The sequence below is a fragment of the Lonchura striata genome, chromosome 1A (assembly GCF_050655825.1).
Source record: "Lonchura striata isolate lonStrDom1 chromosome 1A, ASM5065582v1, whole genome shotgun sequence".
NCBI lineage: Eukaryota > Metazoa > Chordata > Aves > Passeriformes > Estrildidae > Lonchura > Lonchura striata.
Genome location: NC_140741.1, coordinates 4,930,524 through 4,955,737, shown reverse-complemented (window position 1 = coordinate 4,955,737; position 25,214 = coordinate 4,930,524). Strand labels below are relative to the sequence as shown.

At 39.7% G+C, this 25,214-nt stretch overlaps 1 protein-coding gene across 2 annotated transcripts in view; it reads left to right on the top strand.

The window, feature by feature from the left end:
* Positions 1 to 25,214, top strand: part of ANO2 (anoctamin 2) — a 132,760-nt gene that overhangs the window by 101,050 nt on the left and 6,496 nt on the right. For both annotated transcript variants that reach the window (XM_031503685.3, XM_085568527.1), the window contains exons 17-23: positions 3,060 to 3,171; positions 4,372 to 4,429; positions 5,288 to 5,388; positions 13,078 to 13,226; positions 20,915 to 21,067; positions 21,177 to 21,229; positions 23,127 to 23,308. In XM_031503685.3, coding sequence (XP_031359545.2) covers positions 3,060 to 3,171; positions 4,372 to 4,429; positions 5,288 to 5,388; positions 13,078 to 13,226; positions 20,915 to 21,067; positions 21,177 to 21,229; positions 23,127 to 23,308 — 808 coding nt within the window. The remainder of the gene's footprint in view (positions 1 to 3,059; positions 3,172 to 4,371; positions 4,430 to 5,287; positions 5,389 to 13,077; positions 13,227 to 20,914; positions 21,068 to 21,176; positions 21,230 to 23,126; positions 23,309 to 25,214) is intronic.

Genomic DNA, 25,214 nt, shown 5'->3' with positions numbered 1-25,214 from the left:
TTAGAACAACAATAAAACTGCAGTTTTTCAGTTGTTAGAGGTCCATCTTAAATTTTGTAAGTATGGTCCTGTTAGTTTAAATTCAATTCCTCAAGTATTTGAAAGAAATGAAGACAAAGCAATTAATTTTCATAGATTGCTTTAGGGGGTTCATTTGTTTGTTTATTTCTGTTTTGCACCAGGCTTTGGGCAGGTTATAACAGGGTTACACAAATGCCACTCTGTTCTAGTGGCATAAATGAGCTCAGGCTCACTGTTCTGACCAAAACTGTACCCAGATTTTTAGCTTTCGTGTGAGTGACAGGCTGCTAACTGTGTATGACCTGATCAATTCTGTTCACTGCACCTGCCCAGGTAAGAAAGGGTACAAATGTTAAGGAATGACAGAGCTGTGTGGAAAGAGTAGGAAAAGATGAAGGTGAGACTTCCCTGAGAGCTGGGAAGTGCCAGGTACAGCCATGGCCTCTTTTTGGGAAGTACAGAAGGAGAATCTCTCCCTTTGAAATGTGCACCAGGGTGAACTGTAAAATAAACAACAATTTCTTACTTGCTGATTATTGCCCTCCTGTCACTTTGCATCTAGTTCTAATCCTGTCTTTATTAGGGCAGCATTCCTAATCAACCATCAGATGTTTTGTTTAAGAAGGATCCAGTCAGAATAATCTCTAATGCTACAAATTACATGAGTTAGAAAGTTCACTCAGGCAGCTTTCTCCTGCGCTAGGCTCTGATGCCAAATGCAATCAAAATGTTTTAAAAAATTACAATTCATGCATGCTGATAAATGTTGCTTAACTTGTGAACTCTCCTTTTGCTGAGAGAAGAAAAACATGCCCAATTCTCATTTCACACTGCACTTAATCCACAAGCTGAAGAGCACACTTGTTGGGCTGAAGGAGTAGCTCTTGACAGCGTAAGTTTTTATTTCTGCCCCAAGTACACTTGAATCTCTGTTCAGGTGAAAAAATACATCTGTAAGCACAAGAATAGCACTGATAGTGTTAATCAGTCATGGGATCAGAGTCATGCATGTGCCTCAATACCTCCTCAGTCAGGAGGCAAAGAGGAGTTTTGTTGTTACCAATACAGAGAGTTTGTACAGGATGGAGCAGGACTCCTGCGTGCCCAGCAGAGTGGGACACTGTTGCCCCTTTATCACAGATGAGACCAGCCAAAGTGCAGATGGTATCCTGCTATTCCCAGGAAGAACAGATCATCTTCAGTATTCAAGTGGTGCCAGACAAGATTTACAGCTCACTTGTGACTCAAAATCACAGAATGGTTTGGGCTGGGAGGGACCTTAAAGCTCACCTCATTCCAAGCCCCTGCCATGGGCAGGGACACCTTCCACTAGCCTAGGTTGCTCTGAGTTGCTCTCCATCCAACCTGGCCTTGGGCACTGCCAGGGATGGGGCAGCCAAAGCTGCTCTGGGTATCCTGTGCCACGGCCTCAGCACCCTCAACCCTTCCTTGAGGCCAAGGAAGAACCACTGGAATGGGGGCAAAATCAAAAATACTCCTGTTTGTCCCTTGAAAAGGCAGCAGCTCCTTCAGAGAGCTAAGGCCCATTCCACCCTTAGCTCAACTCATCCTCCACCTGCAAAGCTCCAGCTGCCTAATTTTGGCATAACAACCCACCACTGAGTGTTTCATTTTTTGGGGATGAGCGAGTTTTTCTCTGTTACTAACACACCTATTCTGGCTGAATCATTTCTCACGCAGCACACCCGAGGAGCTGGAGGACAAATTCTACACATGCCCCTAAAGCTATGCTATAGGATGTCTGAGGGAGCCTCTGGGACCATATATGGTGTGCAAATGTTCATCCAGAGGCTGAGCTCATCCATGGGGGTGGTTCTCTGTAAGGCAGGGTTTAGGATTTTTCTCCCTCAAATGAAAAGTTACACTGCTGTTATTGATATTCGTACTGCCCTGAGTTTTTCTCTTACAGATCTATTCAGGCTGTGGGATCACCTACAAATTGTATGAATGTTTAATTAAGCTTTTTTATACTTGTACGTAGATTATGCCTTAGTGCACTGATCTTTTATGAAAATGGGGTTTAAAGTATCACAAAGAAAATCAGGCAGTGAGGGCTTATTAGGCTTCTCTATTCCTTTAATGCTAAAATAATCATGCAGCTTTTTTAAGAAGAAACACCCCAAAACAACAGCAAAGCAAACAGAACACACAAACTGTGCCTGAAACAAAACTGTGCAAGTGCAGCAGTATTTTTAATGTGGTCCTTAAGCCAGAGCTCTGGATCTCCTTATTATTCCACACTTTCTCTGTGCCTCAGAAGTTCAGCCAAGGATGATAAATTTAATCATAAACTGATCTTCTCTCACATTATATACAGCTTAGGATGAGCAGAGAAACACAAGTGTTTCACCCATATAAAAATCTTTAAAAAAGGATCCTACCATCAGTTTGAAAATCCTCTTATACCTGTGCTTTCTGCTGCCATAAAATTTCCACAGAAATTGAAAATAAATCTGAGAACAGAGTAGTGAATACTGAAAATATTTAAGCCAAGAAATCTTGAAATACAGAATATATATAGTGAATTGTTAACAAAAAAGTGTGCCTTTATTTTGCACTTAATTCATTTTATGCCTTATTCAAAAGTATTTAGTCTTGTATTTAGCATGAAACATAACAATCTCACCACAGAAAAGAAGGCTTGTGGACTACAAGTTAAGGATGCTTTTAAGGTTTTTTTTTTTTTCTGGTTGAAAGTCTTTGTGCTTTGCTTTCAGCATTTCTCAATTGAGAATATGAATGTTTTGTTATTTTAGTTGTGTAACAGATATGTGTATGTTAATATCCATATATACAGCAGAGTCATTTATACTGCTTTTGCTTTGTGGAATGGAATATCTCTGGAAATCAGGACTCAGTGGCAGAGTCCCAATTAGGGACAATTAGGGGTACAAAAGAAAAATGAATATAAGCCCAAAATTTGAAGTTTGGGGTTTTTTTTGTACGTGTTTGGGGATTCAGGAATTTTTATATTACTTGCTGATTCAGTTTTCTGGTTTGCTTTTTTTTTCTCCCAGAAATACCAAAAACAGAGAAAATTTTTGAGGAAAGACTGATTTTGAAGGCATTCCTACTGAAGTTTGTGAATTCTTATGCGTCCATTTTTTATGTTGCCTTTTTTAAAGGAAGGTAGGATAAATATCCTTTACATATATATATTTCTGTATATGCATTTTTATATCTGTGTCTATATTAGTGGATCTGTGCATAAAAATGGGCACAAAGACCTGAGACTGGTCATCTTTGCCAGCTCTTAAAAAATATCTTTGACAAGGTTATCTCAAGTTGATAATTCATTTTGCTTTTTGAAAAAAGTGTAGTTTTTATAATGAATGGCAGTGCTTACAGGCTTTAACTTCCCACAGTTTAGCAAATTTTCCTTGAAGCATAATTTAGCAAAGAAAGGTCTTCCTGTTTCATTTAAAATTATGGAGCCTTTTTTTCTATTACTTTCACATTATTTTGCATTATTCTTGTGTATCAAATTAAGAAATAGCTACAGTCAACTGGCAAATGAAGTGATTGACCAAAAAGCTAATTCAGCTGTCCTCCTAAATAAGTGTGACTTCCTATGGGCTCAGAAACCTTTTCTTTTGGGACCCAGTCATCTACATGCTTTTGAATGGGAAACTTGAAATGATTCTTTGCTAAAACTTTGGCAAAAAACATGTTTAAATCATCCTCTGGATTCTGTTTCCTACCATTTTACTCTTCCTTTTGGGGGCTGTAAAGTTTGTTAATCTCTGCTCTTCACTAATCCTATCCAGCACCTTTCATTTGAGGATTAATGATGCATTTGGCCAGCAGTTGCAAATATTATAAGGCACCAATGAAAAAAAAGTCACCAAATTCTCTCTTTTTTTAACCATTTTTTTGTGTTGTATGGTTTGAATATAGTCAATAGCATTGCTTCTCCTGGTGTAGCCAGAAGAGTCTTGGTTGTATATAGACTTGTAAATAATTCCATTCAGGGCCTTATTCACACGTCAGAGAATGTGAATTAGGATATGTGTCCCCTGGTTTATTTGCCATCTCTAATCAAGTGAGGGGTTTTAGCACTGAAAAATATTTTATTAAAATTATTTTATCCAGATATAGTAGCACACCATTTGTACAGGCTTATTTCTTTGAAATAATTGAAGTTGAGTAGATGCTGAGCCCTTGAAAAGTCATGTTTAAGAAGCAACTTCTGAAATATTTTGACTAATACAAATGAACAGTCTTGGTTTCGAAGTTAACTTATTTTTGTGTTTTTATATTAAATCATGGTGTCAAAATTAGCTTATTTTTCTGTTTTTATACTAGTTTATATGTTATTATTGCTTTCAGGTTTGTTGGCCGTCCTGGTCGTTATGTGTATGTGTTTGAAGGTTATAGGATGGAAGAGGTAAGTACATTTGAAATTCAAATTACAAATAAAATCCTTTACACAAAGAAATCTGTGTACAGTGTTCAGTGGACTACAGACAACAGAGGAAAAATAGAAAACACATGTTAAAACAAGAGGTCAAATCTTCAACTTGAATAGGCAAAACTCAGGGTTTCTATCTAAGACAACTTTATATTATTTCCTTCTGCAGTTTTGACTATTCCATGCTTTTTCTTAGGTGAAGCTTCCCCATTTCTGTGCTTTACAGCTGGGCACTAAAGCACAAACATTCCATGATTTGGTTGAGGTCCTTGGGAAGTGTGAATGTGGCTTCCCATTCTGCAGATCACTGGAAGCTTGGTGACTTTAAATAGCTTAAAAACCTGGAGCCATTTTGTGCTAAACCTATAAATTTTTATTTTTTTTTTAATCCCCTCATGAAGGGGATTGCTGTGGGTATTCCCTTGAAAGCTGAGAGATGTTCTCAAGGTTTGACAATAAAGCTGACATAAAAGTCTCTGTAAGATTGAAGGTTTTCTTTCCCCCCTGGGAGAGATCAGGTTGGAAGAGTATTGGTGATCCTGCATTATGTTTATTACATTGATTATATAGTAAATATTTTTAAAGGAAATATAGGAGCCCCAGGGCACCATGAGTTGTTTCAGAGCTCTGCATATTTTCCATAATGCAGTTTTATGAGTGGAGATGAAATACCTTGTCAAACACAGATTTGAAGTAATCTATGAGCTCTGTGATCCCACAAAAATTGGTGGTAGGGACAGTGGGCACATGGAGACACTGGGAGCTTTCCCAAGTGGGTATTTTTATATTAATTCTCTTAATCCCTTCACACTCTCTGGTTTTGTTTATTTTCAGTGTGCTCCAGGAGGGTGTCTGATGGAACTCTGCATTCAGCTGAGCATCATCATGCTTGGAAAGCAACTGATTCAAAACAATCTCTTTGAAATTGGAATCCCGTATGTATTCTGGCCTTTTCCATTATGTGTTATTCCTATGGCACAGTAAATCAAAGCCTTGATCCTTATTCAGCTAAATGGGACTTTTGCCACTGCCTTCAGTGGGTTCTAATTGAATGTGATGATAAATCACATTTTCTGTTGTGGTGAAATGATCTGGTTGTATTTTATGTTGAATAATTGGCTATATCTTCACTAAATGGCTTAAAGAAAATGATGGAATATATGAAATAATTGATTTAAATTAATTTTAGAAACAAGGGAAAACAGGCAAAGTATGATAGATCTCCTGGGAAGTTTCAGAGAAGCTTTCAGGACAGCAGCATTGAATACAAATTAGCACAAAGTGGAGGGGAGATAGCATGGGGGAAAGCAATAGCCCATAAAAGATGTTAAAATCTATTACTGGATCTATGACTATTTTATGGGTTTGGGGATGAAATCCACACGTTTCCAAGGTGCCTTTATGTCATTCTGGGATGATGGAGGAGCAAACAGAGACATTGACAGCTCAGTGCCTTTCTGCCATGGACTGCCTCAGTGCTCAGCTCCCTGCCCCAAATACAGCAGGAAAACTCTCCCTGTCTCTCACCAGTGCCAAGGGGATCTTCAGGCTCTGGGAATCCACTGGGAAAGTCCTGCTTCTGCCTCCTGGGAGGTTTGCTTCGTGGTGGCAGTGGCCTGTGAAATGTTGGAGATGAAGAGTCTGGTTTGGACATCTCAGCTCCACTGAAATGAGGCAGAATCTTCCAGCTGTGCTGTCAGCAGCTTTTATCTCTATAAGGCTGGGATGATAGTAACTAGAAATCAAGAGGAGTGATTCTTAAAAGATATTAAATATATTTCAAATGAGCCCTTTTCTTCCCTTTTCTCAGCAAGAACTTTTTTTTTCTTGCAAGGAATTTAAATAGAGAGAGAAAAAAATTCCCAAACAAATCAGATGTAGATTATGGATTGTTTCATTATTCTTGTGTCAAAGTTCAATAGGGAGGCCTGTTTTCTGTCTGCATCTCATTGAATTTACATTTTATTTTGAGAAAAGGATGGTAAATCATTCCCAAAATATCTGACATGTTGAAGGCTTAAAGCTTTCTCAGTGTAAACCTGCTGTAATTTGTTTCTTGTCTTCCAAAAACTTACTGCTACTGGACTTTTTTAATGGGAATTTTATGATGTTACAAATACTGTATTTATTATTTTTGACTCATGAAAGCACGGGCTGATCCAGTCCAAACAGAAAGTCATGTCCAATTATTTTTCATTTCCCTCCCTTTGGTGCAAGAATGCTATAATTTAATTTCACTTTTCTCCCTCAGATCTGCTCCCCCACTCTTCATTTAACAAACTGTGGTGGCCTCAATTTTTAAAACTGTTTAAAAACAATCATCTTTTCATCCTCCCCTTCCTAGATATATACTTAAATTCAGTCACAATGCTATCTTGTCATCTTGGAGTAAACATATCTGCTTTTCCTTTGCTTGTCTGCTTTCCCAAGAAAATTGTGTGTGTGTCTGTAGGGCTCTGCCATTCTCCCTGGACCTGTTTGTACCAGAAGAATCACTGAGCACTTAATTAAATCAGAATTAGCCTCCTATTCCTTCGTGGACCACTGTACTGGTTTGGGCTGGTTCCTCAAGGGTACCAGCAGCTGCATTTTTCATCCCCCCTTTGCCTTGTACCTCTTTGGAGGGGACTGAGAGTTGGGGTGAATAACACAGATTTTTCCATTGACTCCCTGTATTTTCACTGTGGGCAGAGTCCAGGTGCTGCCACCAACCTTCTCCATGTGGAGAGACAGAAGGGGATATCATAAATGGTGATTTGGTCCTCAGAATCTGCTGCTGTCCCTCACACATCTGTAACATGGAAGCACCTCTCTGCTGAATTATCTGATGGCACTCATGAAAAAACATTTTCTTTTTCACTGAAATCTTAGGATTTCAAGTTTGTTTTCTTTTTTTTTTTTTTTTTTTCAGAAAATCTTTCCATTTCATTCACCACAAAACCCAAGGTGCTTTAGTTGATGTGCAGAAATCACAAATCCCATTTTCTTCTCTTTCTCCTCAAAAAATAATGCTGAGTAGATGAGACAGTAAGTTGGCAAGCAACAGTCATCCTTTTTGTTCCTAGAATCCCAAATTGGAAAGAATTGGAAAGCATCTTTCCATGTCTTCATTCTGCTGTACCCATGGTCAGTCCTGGGTGAGGAGGAAAACTTCAGATGGCAGCCCTGCATTTTGTGGGGACACATCCTTGCTTTCCCTTCAATGTTTCTGTAGAAACTGCTGCCACAGCTATGATAGATGTAATTGCTGGTCTCCTAAACCTTGTGTGATTTCTTTTTTTAATTTCTGCATCAGCAATAGCAAACCAGCTAGGTCAATTCAACATTATTTGAAGGGTAAAATTATAGAAAACTAAACCCTCTTGAACTGAAATGTGTGTTCTGTGGGTCTGGAATTCACAAGTTTAACAGATGTAAATATGCCAAAGTTCACTCAGATGTGTCACATACCATCATTCTTTTACTGTTGCCACAGGAATTGACCCTAAAAGGCTGCAGGGCTTGAAAGCCTTAACCCAGAGTTCTTTTAAGACCCTTTTTATTCAGTCCTGTTTTTTTCTGAACTTATTGAAAAAAACCCATCCATGTGGTTATTTTATTACTCCCTGTCTTTGACCTTGGTGCTAAACCCTTAGGGTGAAATCCTGGCCCTATTGAAGCAAACAGCAAAACTATTGAATTTAGTGAGGCCATGGTTGTGGCCCTTCTTATTCAGCATCAATTTCCATCACTTCCTTCAAAATACACTTAAATATGCTAGATGAGAATACCAAGAGTTAATAAAATCCATTTAAAGACATCCTTTCATAGTTGCTCTTATGTTGTTTTTCACCTTTACTAAATTATTCTTAATTAAAGGTTTGGGTAGTGATTTTTTTCTTTTTATTTTCTTTTTCTGTTTTTTATTGTTGTTTTCCTCTGATTGAGAAATCAATAAACCCCAAACACAACTGAAACTCTTGTAGAATCCAGGATATCTGAGTGTGCCAAGGAAGCATGGCTGTACCAAAAATTGGTGGGAGGACAAGAATTTTACTTTTGTTCTTCCCCTGCCTCCTTCTTGTGCCTGTGAATGTGAGAAGGTGTTTCTTTATGTGAACAGATTGTAGGAATATGACTGAAGGAAGGACTGGATCTTCAGTGTTTCTTCCCAAAAGCAGGAAAGAAAAAATACAGGCAAGGACACAAGATTCTGGGTCACTGCTCTTCCTTTTGTCCAGATACAAGTGCTCCAGCTTCTCAACCTAACAATCTTTTTTGTTTAGCTTTCTCTCTGCACCTTTTTCCATTATCCTACAGATCAAAAAGCATAAACTGGAAGGAGAGTCTTAAAAAACTCACCTGTTAAAAATAATAATTTGTTCCGGCAGCTGGATTCTAGGGGCTTTCTGCCTTTTCATGTAAAACCTCCACATGCATCTCTGTTCTAGCAAGTATTAATAGAATCATGGAATCACAGCATGCTTTGGTCTGGAAGGAACCTTAAAAACCTCACAATTCCAAGCCATGGGCAGGGACACCTTCCACTATCCCAGGTTGCTCAGAGCCCCATCTGAGGGGGCTCTGCCAGGGATGGGGCAGCCACAGCTTCTCTGAGCACCCTGTGCCAGGGCCTCTCCACCCTCAGAGAAAGGAATTTCTTCCCAATATTCCATGTAAGCCTGCTCTCTGTCAGTGTGAAGCCATTCCCTCTTTGCCTGCACTCCATCCCTTGTCAATAGTGTCTCTCTCTCTCTTTCCCATATGTGGCAAGCACATTTCTCTCCCTCTCAGGATTTTTCATAGAGGTGCACAGAGAAAAATGAAAGAGAAAACAATTTCTATTTCTGCTCCTTGTTTTTCCCATGTGGAATGTGTTTGGAGAATTGTTTACCTGGGGTGAGTGCTTGGTTGGATTCAGGTGAGGATTGTTTGAGCCTGATGGCCAATCCAACCCACCTGGGGCTGGACTCTCAGAGAGGGTCATGAGTTGTGTTAGAGTGAGAGATAATCAGAGAAAGTAGTATGTAGTTTTAGTATTCTCCTTTTATATAATATATTAATGTATTTTAGCATAGTTATAATGAAGAAATAATTCAGCCTTCTGAATTGAGTCAGACATCAGCATTTCTTCTCACTGGGTTCACCTGCATTAACAATACCCAAAGGTTCCCTTCAGGTATTGGAAGGCTCAATTAAGTTCTCTTGGAGCCTTCTTTATTCCAGGCTGAACAACCACAATTGTACAGCCACTGAAGACACAAAGAGTTGTGCCAACAAAGTGATTTTCCTGCATCTCTTCTCTTTCAACCTGCCCTCCAGATGCCCCACCTCTCTCCCATTCTCACTGACTCCACAGATTTCTCATTTTTCCCAAGTCGTCACCATTCTTTCCCCTAGATCCCCCAAATCCAGCTGCTCCTTCTTACTGTATCAATAGAGAAACTATTGAATCATTTCTCTGATTTTTGAAAAGGAGCCTTCATCTAATCACCATGTGCTTACAGCCCAGCCAGGATCACTTGGAGCTTGATTTCTCTCTTTTAATCATGTTTTTTCTCAAAATCTCAAGGGTTATTGACAGGTGGGGCTGTAGTGATTTTATGCTCACTTCAGATGCTTGTTAATGTGCATAATGCAGTGCTTATTTGTTATACTGGGAATTACAATCAGCATAATTCAACCATGTTCCCACCTCTTACCTAATACAATAATTTGGTGCCAATCCCCTGTGAGAAGCTGCAGTGTCATTTTTAACTGCTCTAGACACAGCCTGACAAAAACCTGGTAATTTTCTTTCCTTCTCATCCTGCTTTCATTCTTCTCACATGCTGTTCAGGATGGCTCCTTAAGGATGCACCTTGCTTTTTGACATTCCCTGGCAAAAGGAGCAGAGATAATGGCTATTCTACAGCTCTACAGTTTTCCCTCTTTGCCCAGACCTGTGTGGAATCATGAAACTTTGCTGCATGAGCCTTTTAAACACAAAGCTTCTGAGACATTCATCCTGAATGGGCAAACTTATCTCTTCCTCACTGTGGGGGCTGCCTGGCAGGAAGAAATCAAAAGCTAAAAGAAATCTTTTTCTGTCAATTTTCTTTAAACATGTTGATCTGGGTAATTAAGGAACAGGCTTCAAACAAAGGCATTTAAAAAGCATACTCAGTTTTTGCATCACAATCATAAGTACAGATAAAGGGTTCTGCAAAACTCATTTTCATTGCCTTATTGCTGTGTAGCTGGAGAATAACACCCTACTAATCCCTCTTCTCTGTTCCTTTAACTTTCTGACACATTTCTGCTTGGTCTCAAACTTCACATGCTTGGATATGACACAAAGGTACTTTCTGGTTTTTGTGGAAAATTTGAAATAATTAGTTTGGCTTGCTTTCAGTCAGTTGATCTTTAAAAATAAAAAAAGCATAAAAGCATAAAAAGAAGCATACAGACACTTTTCAAAGCTGAACTCCAAATGGTTAAAGGTACTGTTCATCATGCCTGGCTTACAGATAACCAGATAAAAATTTTAAAATTATTCTGAGCAACTGAGCCCTGGATTTGGTGTGTTCCCAAATAAACATTAAAAATAACAACAATTGCTTTAGTTACTGGATTCTCGTGGGAGGTGTGTGTATGCATTAAACTCCAGAACTCCATTCTGTGGTGCTGTAGCTGAAGGATTAGGTCACACGTGCACAGATTTCACATCAAAACACACCCAAATTTTATCTCAGCTGCTGCTGTGCTGTGACAAGGAGATCATCACTCTCATCTGCCCACAGAAGTGTGAGGGACATTATACTTGTCTTATTTCATTGGAACAGAAATTAGCATTTTCTTGGACCTATTGTTCACCATCCTCTGAGAGTCCCTCACACTAGGAAATTAATTGGGATATGTTGGAAGAGAATTCTTTGATTGCTTTAAATTCTGCCCCAGATTCCTACCCTCTGAATGCTACATCACCTTTGTCACAGGCCAGTTCCCTTGGCTGCCATAAAGGCAGAGGGGGAGAAAGGGAATTTAGTGTCTTGAAATGGCTGAGTTTCCATGATGTAGGAATAAATGTCTTTGTAAGGATTCATCTAATCCTGTCTCGTGAAGCATTTTAAATTTACCCTCACCCTTTCATTAAAACTGTGCAATCTGAGTGTCCTGGATGCCAGTAATAGCAAAGTACTGATGTTACCATCAGACTTGGGAGCTACATCTTCCTTCCACCTCAAACAAAAGCAGGAGTTGTCCTGTTGATTTTTGAAAGTTTATGATCCCAGATCTGAGAGGGCTTGATGCAATCTAGACCTGTTTAAAGAGCATCTTCCAATCCCAAATTCCTCCACACTGGTGATGAAATGGAATGGGTCCTGTAAACACTGGTAGGGGCAGAAATTTCTCAGTCACTGTGGGAACACAGTGATCCCATGGCTCAGTGTAAATTTGGGAATGAAGCAATAAACTCACATAGCAAAGCCTTTATTGTGTTTGCCAGCTTTTGTTCCTCAGCCTTGCCCTGCTACTGGAGCCAGGGTCCGGGAAAGTGGTTCTGCTTCCTTGGAGGTCCAAAGGAAAACCCCTTCTCCCAAATATTCCTGTATCCAGGCCACACACCTACAGTTCAAAGGGTTTATCACAAGCTGTGGGGGAAGATGCTGTGGGAGAGCCCTGCTTACACTATTGGCAAGACATCATTGGAATTAGTCTGGATTTCCACTCATGGCACATATTTGAAGAACTAAATAGTGCCGTATGTTTCTGTGGAAGATAAATATCATCTGCAAAAGAAAGATATTCAATAAGTATAAATCTAGGTATTTTGTGCTAATTCAACTGTACTTTGCTGCCTTGATTGTGAAGAAATACCTCATTCTACTGTGGTTTTCCATGGGAATTTCTCAGTGTAAAATAGAAATTATTCATTTTACTCTAATTTATTTGTCATTGTCATTAAATTTGTATCCCTGTTTCAGTGGGACAGTGTTTGATACGGTTTTTTATACTGTCAATACATTCTTGCACCCTCTTTGTTTGGAAATATCCCATAATCACAGAATGGCCTGGGTTGGAAGGGACTTTGAAGTTCATCCAGTTCCAACCTCCTGCCATAGGCAGGGACACCTTCCACTATCCCAGGCTGCTCAGAGCCCCATCCAACCTGGCACTGAACACTTCCAGGGATGGGGCAGCTGCAGCTTTTCTGGGCAACCCATGAACCTCTGGTAATTTTTTTACATTAAAATTCTATTATACTGGAAGATCCCAATTTTTATATTGAGATAAAAGTGTGCCTGTAGTAAAAATGTGGAATTAAACCACTACATTTTGTATTTTGTTAAAAGAGAGGTACTCACTATGTTGTTCTTTAGAGTACTAATTACTAATACTATTTCGATTCCAGGATCTTCAGGAAGATCCCCTTGGAATATGCATCTAGAAAGAAAAAATATTATAAAGTACTGGATTCAATTCCAGAAGCTTGTACCTGTCATTAAACAACATCTGTACTTGCCCAGGGTGGTGTAAACTCCCCCTGTGATGCACCAAAGTAACAGAGGATTAATTTTGTGTTGCTGTGCAAAGACTTGGGCCAAATCTTTTAGAGAAAAAAAAAAACCAGACTTGGTTCAATCTGAACTTTTCTTCCTCAGGAAGCTCAAGAAGCTCTTTAGAAAGCTGAAGGATGAAAGAACAGAGGTAAAGGAAATGGACACCAACCAATCCAAGCACCCTCAGCAGTGGGATCTCGACTACATCTTGGAACCTTTCACTGGGCTGACTCCAGAATACATGGAAATGAGTAAGTTTTCAGAATTTCCTTTCCCTTTCTGCAGTAACCATGGTTTTACATAGGACTGCATGTCAGACATGGCCATGAGAGAGAAGGAAAAATACCCCAGCACTTGTAGCTTGCAGAAATTCCATGTGAAGCAGCAGGGCTATGAGACTACCATAGTGCCAACAGAGAAACAATGATGAATCCCAGTATCTGTAAATACTCTGCTGCCAGATTCCAGTGTTCCCAGCTGAGGAAAGTGAATAGAAACCACCTGGCCACAGAATCAACAGCTATTGTTAGAGGGAATCTCTGGAGATCAGCTGTTCCAACCTCCTGCTCAAAGCGAGGCCAGGTAGAGGACGTTGCTCAGAGACTTGTCCGGTTGGGTTTTGAGTATTTCCAGGGATGGAGATTCAACAACTTTTCCTGTATTTGATCACCCTTACACCACAGAATTTTTAAAGTTTAAGTTGCACTCCCTTCATTTCCATTGGTGCCCTGTGCCTCTTGTCCTTTCACTGGGTGCCCTTGAGAAGGTTTTAGCTCTGTGTCCTCCAACTGGCCACATGGGTAAGATGCCCTGACCCCTTTTTTTTTTTTCCTGTGGTACAGCAATCCCAGTGCTCTCAGCTTCTCCTTGCTCATCAGGTTCTTTCATCCCTTAACCATTTTAATGGCATGGATACACTGCCATGTATCCATGTTTTTCTCCTACTGGGGAGCACAGCCTTATCCCTGCCCCATGAGTAGACCCTGCAGAAGCAGGGAAGGGTAAAGCAGGAATGCTGTGGGTAGGGGAATAGAAAGGAGAGAAATAATCCAGGCAAACCCAAGCTTTAGGTCACACAAGAATTCAGGGAGAAGCTCAATGGGCATCTGGAAAACCAGACATCTGTTAAATATTGAATGTGGCAACTCCTGTTTTAACACAAGTCACTATTTTCAAAATATCTAAAGGGGAGCATATTTTATGGTGAAAATATTAAATACCATACGTGGTTTATCTCTCTGTACAGAAACAATCTTGGTTTGTAAATATAATTTATAATTGAATTTTAAACGAATACATTACAATTTATAGAATGGTGGATTTATGTAAATCTATAAATGTCTAAGTATATACAAGGTATTTTGCATTATGACAGATTTGGGGATGTCTTATTAATATGTTTAGGATCCCAGCCTTGCCCTCTGTAGTGCCATCAAGAATCCCTCACCTCCTATTATCTCCCTGTCAATTGTTCCAGCTCACCTTAAGTCTGTGTTGTCACTGCTGTTACCTTATCCCCTTCTACACACTTTTTGTTGAAAAGTTATCGTTTAGGACAGATTTTTTTCCATGGGTTACTTCAGCTCAAGATGATTTTTCTTCCTGTAAACTTTAAGCAAGCCTCTTGGCAATTTTTGAAGTTGAACAATGGTAAAAAAAACCCCACAGACATAATACCTGTAAATTTTTTTTTGTATTTTTAGGCTCAGGAATAACTCAGAAATATTTGTTTTTAACAACCCAAATTTCTTGGTTAGCTAGATCTAAGGACAAGGAGGACTAAAGTCTAAGGACTTTAGCTACCAGTAACAAATATATACTAGTGTGGTGTTTGTCTGCATTGCTTGGGTTTGCTGTCAGTGGCCTTGATTCTGCTTTGTGAAAAGTGATGCTCCAATGCTGTGAGCTTGAACATAATTTCCAAAATGCCAGATTTGTTTTAAGGGTTCATTTAAGGCTACCTGCTCAGAAAGGAAGCAGGTCAGTAGTCTGTTCTTCAGTGAAGAAAATGGAGTTTTCCTCACCTGTGTTCTGACTTCAGAGTACCTCTTGGAGCTCCCATGTTTAGCCATTTGTTATGCTGCCCCTTAGGGAACTGTTTGGGTTCTTTTAATTTTAGGAGCAAGTTCTAGAAATTGCCAAGATGAGTCACTGAAATAAGTAGGTTCATGTTTTTTGGGTTTTTTTTTGTTTGTTTGTTTGTTTTTAATAAAGAAATGCAGAAGTACCACCACAGTATGTTAAGGTTTGGGGGTTCCTGTTCCAGGGAAGTGGTCCCAGCCCCAAGCCTGCCAGAGCTTGGGCAATGCTCTCAGGAATGTGGTGGGATCCTTGTGTTGGAGTTGGATTTTGATGGTTCCCTTCCAACTTGGGATAGTTGATGGTTCCTTTTGATGGTTCCCTTCCAACTCAGGGTATTCTATGATTCCATTCCATGAATCTGACTTGTATTATCAAGGTTTAAGCTGCTGATGTTATAAATCACTGGACACTAAGACTGTCATTTCAATGAGTTCCTTGTGCTGGGTTCATAAACAGTGATGAGCTCCTCAGCCTGCAGCCACTCAGGGGTGATTCAGGGAAAATGAACGGATGAATTATCGACCTAAACATTTGTTTACAACAGGAGGATGAGCTTCCCAAGTGGAGAACCTCACAGTCTGCCAAGCTGTGCCCTGCCTGTGGGATTTGCAAACAAATGTGCAGCAGATGAAAGCCAAGCTGCACCTCCCCAGCCCTGGTTGCTGCCCTGGGTGCATGTCCCTGCTCTCAGCTGTCAGATCCACTGCTCAGACCACCCACGCTGGCAGGAAGCACTTGGTGCAGCTCAGCACTGAACCTGCCAGCTGGGAATGTTGTCAAGGGCATCCCGCTGCAAGAGGCAGCTCAGCAGATTATTTATCTATTTCTCTAATTTTGAGCTGGGGACAGTGGGAAGGGAAGCAATGCAGAAGGCCAGGGGAAGATTTTCTTGTCTCCTGAATTGTTTAAAAAAGGCAGGGTTACTGGAATGCAAGAAGAGGTATGGTATTAAGGAAAAGAGAAAAATCTGGCTGCTGTTTCAGAACTTCTTAGTTTTCACACTGATTTACTCAGGCAACCCCCCTCAGGCATCAGTGGCAATCTGGAATGAAGCAGCTGAAGGAGGAATTGCAGATGGGGCTTGCTGCAGCCTTTGGGGTTCCCCCATGAAGATGGTGAAGGGATTTCATGCAGAAGCAGAAAGATTATGTATCCAAGTGTGAGTAGTCACTACATTCAGGTTTGTCCTGCCAGGATGTTCCCACTTTTAAGGATGGGTGACATCCTCAGCTAATACTCTTGCCTCCAAGTCTATCATTCACTAGGCTGGACCCTAATCACAGGCACTCCTTGCCTTTTTAATCCATATATCCAATCTTTTTTTACTGATTTCTGTCAAAACCTGGAGTCTGGCCCACTGCCCACATGGCAAATCACACATTCTCTTTTCACTTAGTTATGAAGCAAATTAATCCCATTAAGGCAGCACTTCTGTGAGGGACAGGGCTTGGAGCAGTCTCAGGATGTGTTTTGCAGCATGATGCACCACACGTGAAGGAGTTTTTGATGATAACTACCCCACTTAAATTTGGGGATGCCCATTTCCCATCTGCTTTAATTTTTTTTCTTGTTTCTTATTCTAACAATACTGAAGCCTCAGAGAGACTTCCACTTTCTCACTCTCCTACCCCTGCCCTCATTTAAATCATGGTAGGTTCATAGAAATAGCAAGATTTACTGGTTATTTTTTAACTTCCTCTATTTTCCCATTTGGGAAAGGTGACTCTGTTCACTGAAATTGTTTCTGCAAAATATCAGTCATTCAAGTCCATGCCAACAAATTAGATTAGCTGTAAGAAGGAATTTTTTTTACAATGAGGATGGTAAAACACTGGCATAGGTTGCCCAGAGAGGTGGTGCATGCCCCATCCCTGGAAACATTCCAGGTGAGGTTGGATGAAGCTCTGAGCAACAGGATTTAGTTGAAAATCCCAGCTCATTGCACGAGTTTGGACTAGATGACATTTAAATGTCCTTTCCAGACTAAATGATTCTATGGATAACAAGATTAATTTTTTAGGGTGAAAGACTTTGAATCTGATTTCACCAGCAGACTCTGCTGAGCTTTTTTGTTGTGCAGGCTTGACTGTCAGTAGCACATCTGCACAAAGATTTGACATGCACCAGTGACATTTCTGATGACTGTTTATTTTGATATTATTAACTGACATATTCCTGCATTTCTTAGTGGAGACACTTGTAAAATGAGTGATCAGAAAATTTTGCTTAAGTAATCCTGAAACATAAATTGTCACTGTCAACATGTGTCAAAACTGTCCTTAGCATTTCCTGCTTCCAAAACTGTGGGAAGGCTTTTGACCCAGGCCAATGTACCATACCATGTGCATTCCCAAAGTAGGTAGCACGTACAGCAATTTCCTCTTCCACATGGCAGCAAGTTTGCAACGTGTGCAACTGGCCTGCAATGATAGAAGTTGGCAAGAAATCGATATTTAGAGTAGCAATAAATATTGCTAATGAAAGAAATTTTATTAAATTGGCTCCAAGAGCAAAATGATGCACATGAATGTCTGAAATTTATGTTTCCTTGAGAAGAAACTGAAATCAGCAATGATTTTCAGATTCCTATTACATTTGGTCTTCCCTTCTCTAGCTTAACCCCTCTAGGAGTCCAAGCTTCATGTGGCAATTGATTAAAAACATTTTTCCTCAAGAAGTAATAATAAAAGGTTTCATCATCCAACTTCTGTTTAAAAACAATGGCACAAGGAGAAAATTACCAGATCCATGTTTGTAGCTACTGACTACTATAAGGATCAATCTGAGAGGTTTGGAAGGATTTCCCCTAAAGCAGGAAAAGCCATCAAAAAGGCAATGTGTGAGGCAGAAAAAGAAAAAAAAAAATCACTGAAGAGAAGCCTGCATTTTTCTTTAATCTCTATAATGAGGATGGTTTTGAAAATACCTTTGGTGGTTGTGTGTAGGCTTGTTACATACATTTATTACAGAAGAGTTATAAATGACACCTTTTCCTTAGTTTTTCAGCCTGGGTGTATATGAAAATTTTCTTCCTAGGATTTGGAAAGCTGCTTAGCACAGAAGTGATTTTTCCACTGTTTACTTCTACTAACACATGATCCTATGACAGATATTCTTGATAAAGAAGAGAGGGGGGAAAAAAATAACAGAATTGTAAATAAATAAATACCTTGTCTTAGGTGAGGTAAAACAGGTACTTGAGGTAAAAGATACTTGGGTTACTCACACCACTGAGTGTGCAAATCTCGTAGAACAAGCGATCCACAGCACGGAAGGTTTTGTGCTGGGGACTGATTCTGTGTCTCTTACACAACAGCAGCAGCCACCACCCTCCAGATTCATAATTTAAAATTTAAAATTGATTTGTGCTCTTAGTCATAACTTAGAGGCCAGACTTGGAGGAGCAGGGTGCTGTCGGGCTGGGGTTCTGCTCAGACTCTGCACAGCTTCTGTGAAGAGTGGATTCTGAGAAGGGCTGTGACCTGAGACACTTTTTTGGATTCTGTTTGTCCTTCAGAGTTTTTGTCTGGGGCCCGAGGCTGGCTGAGGTGCTGCAGATGTGGCATCAGGTGTTACAAAACTCAAGGGCTGGCTCTGAGCCCTTGGCCTCTTTCCTGCCCAACTCAGACACTAAAGGCACCACCAGCGTGTGCTTTGGGCTTTTTCCCTCATCAGAAGGATGAAGGCTCTGTGTCAGTGACAGCACATCCAGGGTCCTGCTTGGATGCCCCAGGAGAAGATGTTTCCCATGTTCCTGACTTTCCACTATACCCAGCCTTCTATTGTTTTATTTTCCAGTTTTTCCCATGGGCCTGGGAAATGTTAATCTCTCATGGTAGGAAAAAAATGAAACAGCAGGGGTGGCCAGAAATCCAGCTCCTGGCACAGGTCTCTGTAGCCTTTTCCCTGTACATGGACACGTAAAGAGCTTTGTATGGAGACCTTGTGGCAGAAATGTGAACATAAAAAGGGTATTTAAGGATTACTATCGAGTTTTTCAGGCAAAAAAAGGACAACTTGGTGTCAACTGTCCTTGATGGAAGAGTGTGAGTGTCCTAAAAGTATTGTAAATATTTCCAGTGTGTCCAGACAATCATCCACAGAACTCCAGCATGCTGAGATGAGATTCCTTCTGGGATCTGGACAGAGATTCTTCTCTTTGTAATCTGTTCAGGTTTGTTTCTAGAAACACTGATCACACTCAGCAAATACCTGTGAATTGCTTAGCCTGTTCAAAGAATCCTCCATTTAATGATTGTTTGCTAGTTTGTTGCACAAGGCCATCTAAATTCTGGGTTTGGCTTTGGTGTTGCTTTTCTTGCCTGCTTTTTGCATCATTTACACTTGCATAAGAAGGAGTTGAGAAGGTTGAAGAGATTTCAGGATGGCCACACAAACACTTCTGGCGCAGAGTTTTCTATGAAGACATATTTACACAATTATCCAGAAGTCTTTTGCATACCTTGAACATTTTTTCATGAACTTGAAAAAAAATTAAACTGCATTTTCCCAATGAATGAAGGGGCTACAAAAAACATCAAAGCAAATGGGTGTGTGGTTTATTCTTAAAGCATTGCAAATATATATATTTTTTGTTTTAATTTTATCTTCTTATAGAATTCTCCCAGCTGTATTCCTGCTAAATTCACTTAGAACCAAATAAGGCATATTTTGGGGATATGTATTTTTTTAAGCATTTCACAGTTTTTGGGGACATTACTTTAACATCTGGTTTTATTTCCTTTTTAATTCCTTTTCCTGACTGTGAACATAAAATAGTCAGGAAAGTATGATTTCAAGGGTAGGATGTTTGCATGTTTTGAAAAAGCACCATTTTAGTGTATACACTCAATCTCAGAACAAAACAATAAGAATGAAACTCTAAAGATCATATAATTTATATACAGAGATTTTACTTTTGTGTGCAAATACATTGTTCCTGAGAGCAGAAAGGGAAAACATCTGAGGACTTGTACAGAATAAAAAGGTGCATGTGAGACAAGGTCCTGGGGGAAACTGTTTCAAGAGTTAGTTGTAGGTTGTAACAACAATGCTGAAGGAAAATATTTTGAAGTATAATATTGTGCTATGTGCACAGAATATTGGGCTATTTTCTCAGAAAAGTGCAATTCCTCCCTCAATAGAGAGAGAACTTATACAGGGATTTGCCAAAAAAGAAGCCACAGTAAACAGGGCATTGAAACATAACAATACTTTTTCTATGCTAATATTTTTTTAATGTTGAGATGTAGATGACAGACAGATTTATTAGTTTAATATATTTTTTAAATATATGTTTGTATAAAATTCACCTTTGTTTAGATTTAAAGAGGAGTATTTCTGAACTTGGAAGGTATCAGTGACAAAAGGAGGGATGAAAGTGCTGCACAGCACCACTGGCTCCTGCATCCACAGAGACACTTCTGTTCTTGCTTTTCACAGCCTGCCACCAAGTTTTACAAAGGAAGCTGAGGAGAAATAGTGGCACCTTGTAGATTTTCTACTTTTGCTTGATTGTGTGTGCTTTTTCTTACAGGGAAAAGGACTGGAAAGAAACAGCATGGACTAATCAGTTAATTATGTATAAATGCAGAAAAATAGACCCTGAACCTTTTGTTCTTTATTAAATTTATTGTTTCCTTTGGTTTGTGCTTGTGCTAGCAGCTTGAAGCTTTATTTGAAACATTCATAAAGCACAGTGACAAACTTTTCTCTTCTTAGCCATACTCTGGGATATTTATTCCTGGGACCAAACTGGAAAGTGGAATTTTATGGGGTTGGTAATGCACAAAGATCATCAACAATTTGCTGCTCCCTTCAGAAGCTATCAAAAACCATAATTTTTTTCCCTCCCCAGTTATCCAGTTTGGCTTTGTCACACTCTTTGTTGCCTCCTTCCCTCTGGCCCCTGTCTTTGCACTTCTGAACAACATCATCGAGGTTCGTCTTGATGCAAAAAAATTTGTTACTGAGCTGAGGAGGCCAGACACAGTGAGAGAAAAGGATATAGGTGAGTAATAAAAGAGAATTGCAGTGAAGATAAGACCAAAAATACAATTAAACAAAGAAGAAAATTTATAATGAGCCCATTAATACGTTTTTTTTTCTTTCATTTACAGGTATTTGGTATAACATCTTGAGTGGTATTGGAAAGCTTTCAGTGATTATTAATGTAAGTGTTTGGTACAGCAGTTTCTTACCATGATCTTGGGAGCTTCTACTGTTCCTTTAATGTAATTTAAAATTATTTATAATTTATTGTTTACAGTTCCTTCAACATAATTTAAAAGCAGCATCTCTCAGTTGCTCCAATACAACAGAATACAAATATATTATGTTTATTGTGCTGTATGTACTCCCTAAGTAAAATTTTCCTCTATATGCTTTAAGATAAAAAATCTCATGCCCTAGGACTTTAATCCTAATAGTTTCTAGTGGGTTTTTAGCCTACAGATCAGAATCTCATTGAATCATTTATGCTGGAAAATGCCTTCAAGGTCATGGAATAATACCAGAGATATTAAAGGTATCAAAGCCTTTTAGAAAGGGAGGTGATTTTCACTACTGAAGGGAGAACTTGTGGAGAGGTGTTATGTAATTTCTTTAATAAAATAGCTCCCAGCACAACAGCACAGCACTCTTAATGCCTCCAGAGGGGCAGTGTTGTTTCACTTGGGTGGAGTTCGAATTGTTCACTCATGGCTCTCCAGTTTCCAGTAATTAAGGTAGGAAATCTGTGGAACCCTGAACATTCCCATAATCTCACTGTCAGGCACAGACTTCAGTTGTCCAGCACTGAACTGTGCTGGAGGAGAAAAACTCTGCAGCCTCTTGTTTTTCTCTGAATACACTTTGCAGATTTTTGATCCTTGATTATTTCCTGTGTTGATCAAACTCTGGAAATGTTTATTTCCTGGGGATTCCAGTAAAGTATGATTGGATAACTTTTCTTGAAAGAAATGTAAATATGTGCATACCTGTTTGAAAAAAAGGACTGAATGCCCAATTCTGCTTCTCCATCTGGATAATATTGATGCAGGAAATTATTATGTGGCAAAATATAGTTTTAAATCATCATAGGATTGTAGAATGGTTAGGGTTGGATGGGACATTAATGATCAACTCATTCCAAAGCCCCTGCAATGGGCAGGGACACCTTCCACTAGCCCAGGTTGCTCTGAGCCCCATCCAACCTGGCCTTGGGCACTGCCAGGGATGAGGCAGCCACAGCTTCTCCAGGCAACCTGTGCCAGGGCATCACCACCTCACAGGGAAAAAGTCCTTCCCAATATCCAATCTAAACCTGCTCTCTGTCAGTGTGAAGCCATTCCCCCTTGTCCTGTCACTCAAAAGTCAAAAGTTCCTCTCCAGGTCTCTTGGAGTCTCTTCATGCATTGGAAGGGGCTCTTAAATCACCTCCCAAGTCCTTCTCTTTTCCTGAACAATCAAAATTCTCTTAGCCTGTCTCTATAGCACAGGGGCTTCAGTCCTCTGGCCAGCTTCATGGCCTCCTCTGGACCTGCTCCAGCAGGAGAGAGTCCAGAGCAGAAATCAAAGGGATTTGTATTGATAAGATGTAGGGATTTCTGTGACTGATTGCCCCCAAAATTACACCGGTTTTATGGGATACCAGTCTCATTAGGTTTAATACCAGCACGAGATCCCCCTGTGTGAGATGTGTGAATCCTGATGCTGAGAGGAAAATGGGCATTTACACTCAACAGGTTTGGTGTCACTACACCAAAATGTAGCCCATTGTAGGTTTTTTTTTTAAAAACTAGTGATAAACCTCCTAGTGGCTCCAGAGATCAAAACAATTGGAGCAGTGTACAGTCCATTAATTGCTTTTGCTACTTCCCTAGCTGAGCTTTCCCTTGGAGAGACAGAGCAGGTTACTGTGCAAATATTCTGTACCAGTTCTGGCCATATAACTCTCCCTTCACCACCATTCTAAATTTATCTGAACATGAAAATTTTCCCCTGAATTACTTAACCTGGAGACACAGATTCACAATGCTGTTGTTTGCTTGTTTGTTTTTTGGTTTTTTGTTTGTTTTTCCATCTCTCAGGCTTTTGTCATTGCTGTCACCTCCGATTTCATCCCACGCCTTATGTATCAATATGCATACAGCCAGAATGGAACCATGCATGGCTTCATCAATCACACCCTCTCCTACTTCAATGTCAGCCAGCTCAAGGCTGGGACACAGCCAGAAAACTCCCTGTTTGCTCAGGAGGTTTCATTCTGCAGGTAAAGTACTTGTACGGGCAGTTTACACAGTTGAGGGAATTTTCTTGGCTCTTACGTCATTTTTCAAAGTGGGAATTGATAAAATTCACTTATTTGGCCACATATTCAGCAATATTCATGTGCCTTTGAAAATGTGGTTTTGGAAGTGCTGCTTTTAGAAGATTCTTACTGTGTTACAAAGTCTTTAAAAGGTTTTTTTTCAGGGCATTTAAAGGCAAAATTTAGACAGATTTGATCCACAGAAAAATGCAAACTAACACTTTCTTTGCTGAAAGATATAGCTTTAATTAAAAATAATGATTTTTTTTTTTTTTAAATGGACACCCAGTAATTAGAACCAGGCTTTCTCTGTCTTTATTAAATTTAGTCCTTGCTTGCTGAGATATCAGTTTTCAATATATTATGCCCATCTTTTGAACCTGCACCTGTCGCCATGTACTAGTCTGCTATTTCAGATACATCTTTTCTGATTGGGTAAACAAGGCTCCACTTCATTTAAAATATGTTCCAAATACCAGATACCTATAGATTAGTTCCAGTTTGCATAAGAAATCACTAATGTAGGTCCAGCTTTCAAAGTAACTTGTATTTTTATAGTAATATGCAGAAATTCAAAGAGCTGGTTTAAGGCATTACAACCCCCAGCCTGTCTCCCCTTCCTCCTTGACTTCCTTGAAATCCCCCTGTGCTTGGTCTCTGCAATGGCACAGAATTATTATAAAAGTTCCTCTTCCATTTATTTAAGGATAGCCTGAATGTAGAGTGATTTTCCCTTGTTTTGATTTGCAGTACATTTCAATGTTTTTAAGTGGGGTGTATATCTTGCCCAACTATAACCCACAAAATGACACCCCCCAGTTTCTTCACAGGAAGCTGGGAGAGAAATATGTCCCTGTCACTCTGGAAGTGCTGTTGGGATTGCCCTTGGGGAGAACCTACCTTCTCACCTTAATTACAGCACAGGATAGATGAATGCACTCCTAACTTTTAATCAACTTATAAGCATATGAGCTCTGCAATTCCCTATTTCTGCTGCTGGGACTTTTTTATTATCAAAGTATTCCCTATTAAAGTATGCAGCATCTCTGGACTTTCAGATTTGTAAGTCTACTAAATGCTTTTCCACTCTCACTCTAGCACGTTTTAATTTTTCATCCCTAAATTCTCATGTATTTTCCTTCAAGAAGCATCTTGATCCACTTCACTGTGATTTTGCTACTTTCACTATGCTGCTTTTTACCTTGTTCCATCCACTGACCACTGTTTGTAGATGTTTAAGTGCTGGTATGTTTGGAAATGAGTGCATTAACAACAGGGTGAAAGGCACTCCTCACATTGGTTGGGTCATACGCAGCTAATACTCAACAGAGCCCAAATACAGGGAGGAGGGAATTATCTACACCGTGTTCAAAAGTGGTCCCTTCCTGATGACACCCTCTAAGAGACTGAGAAAAGGACAAAAATTAATGTTTGACCATGTGTTAGTCTGACTGAGACAGAACTATGGGAACATTACTCTTATCAGGAAACAATTGGGAAAATATGTCAGCATCCACAAACACTGTTTCTCATTATTATCTGCCTCATTTGAATCTTATCAAAATCTCAGCTTTGGACAGAACTATCACTGTGATAAAGTACGGGGTCTCTAACTGGAGTCCCAAGAGACAGGCAACCACACGCTGCCCCTCGAGCTGGAAATAAAATCTGTATTTCTGTTTCTGGCAAATGCATTGGGAACAAACTGACCTCTCTTATTCTTAGATTTCTGTGACCTCTGGAGATAACTGTGGTTGTAATGGGGCTGCATTTTTCTCCTTACGGGCATTGCCAGAGATTAAGGTATCTTAAAAATAACCGTAACAGGCCAGAAACAACTCTGAACATACAGAATACATTCTTCAAA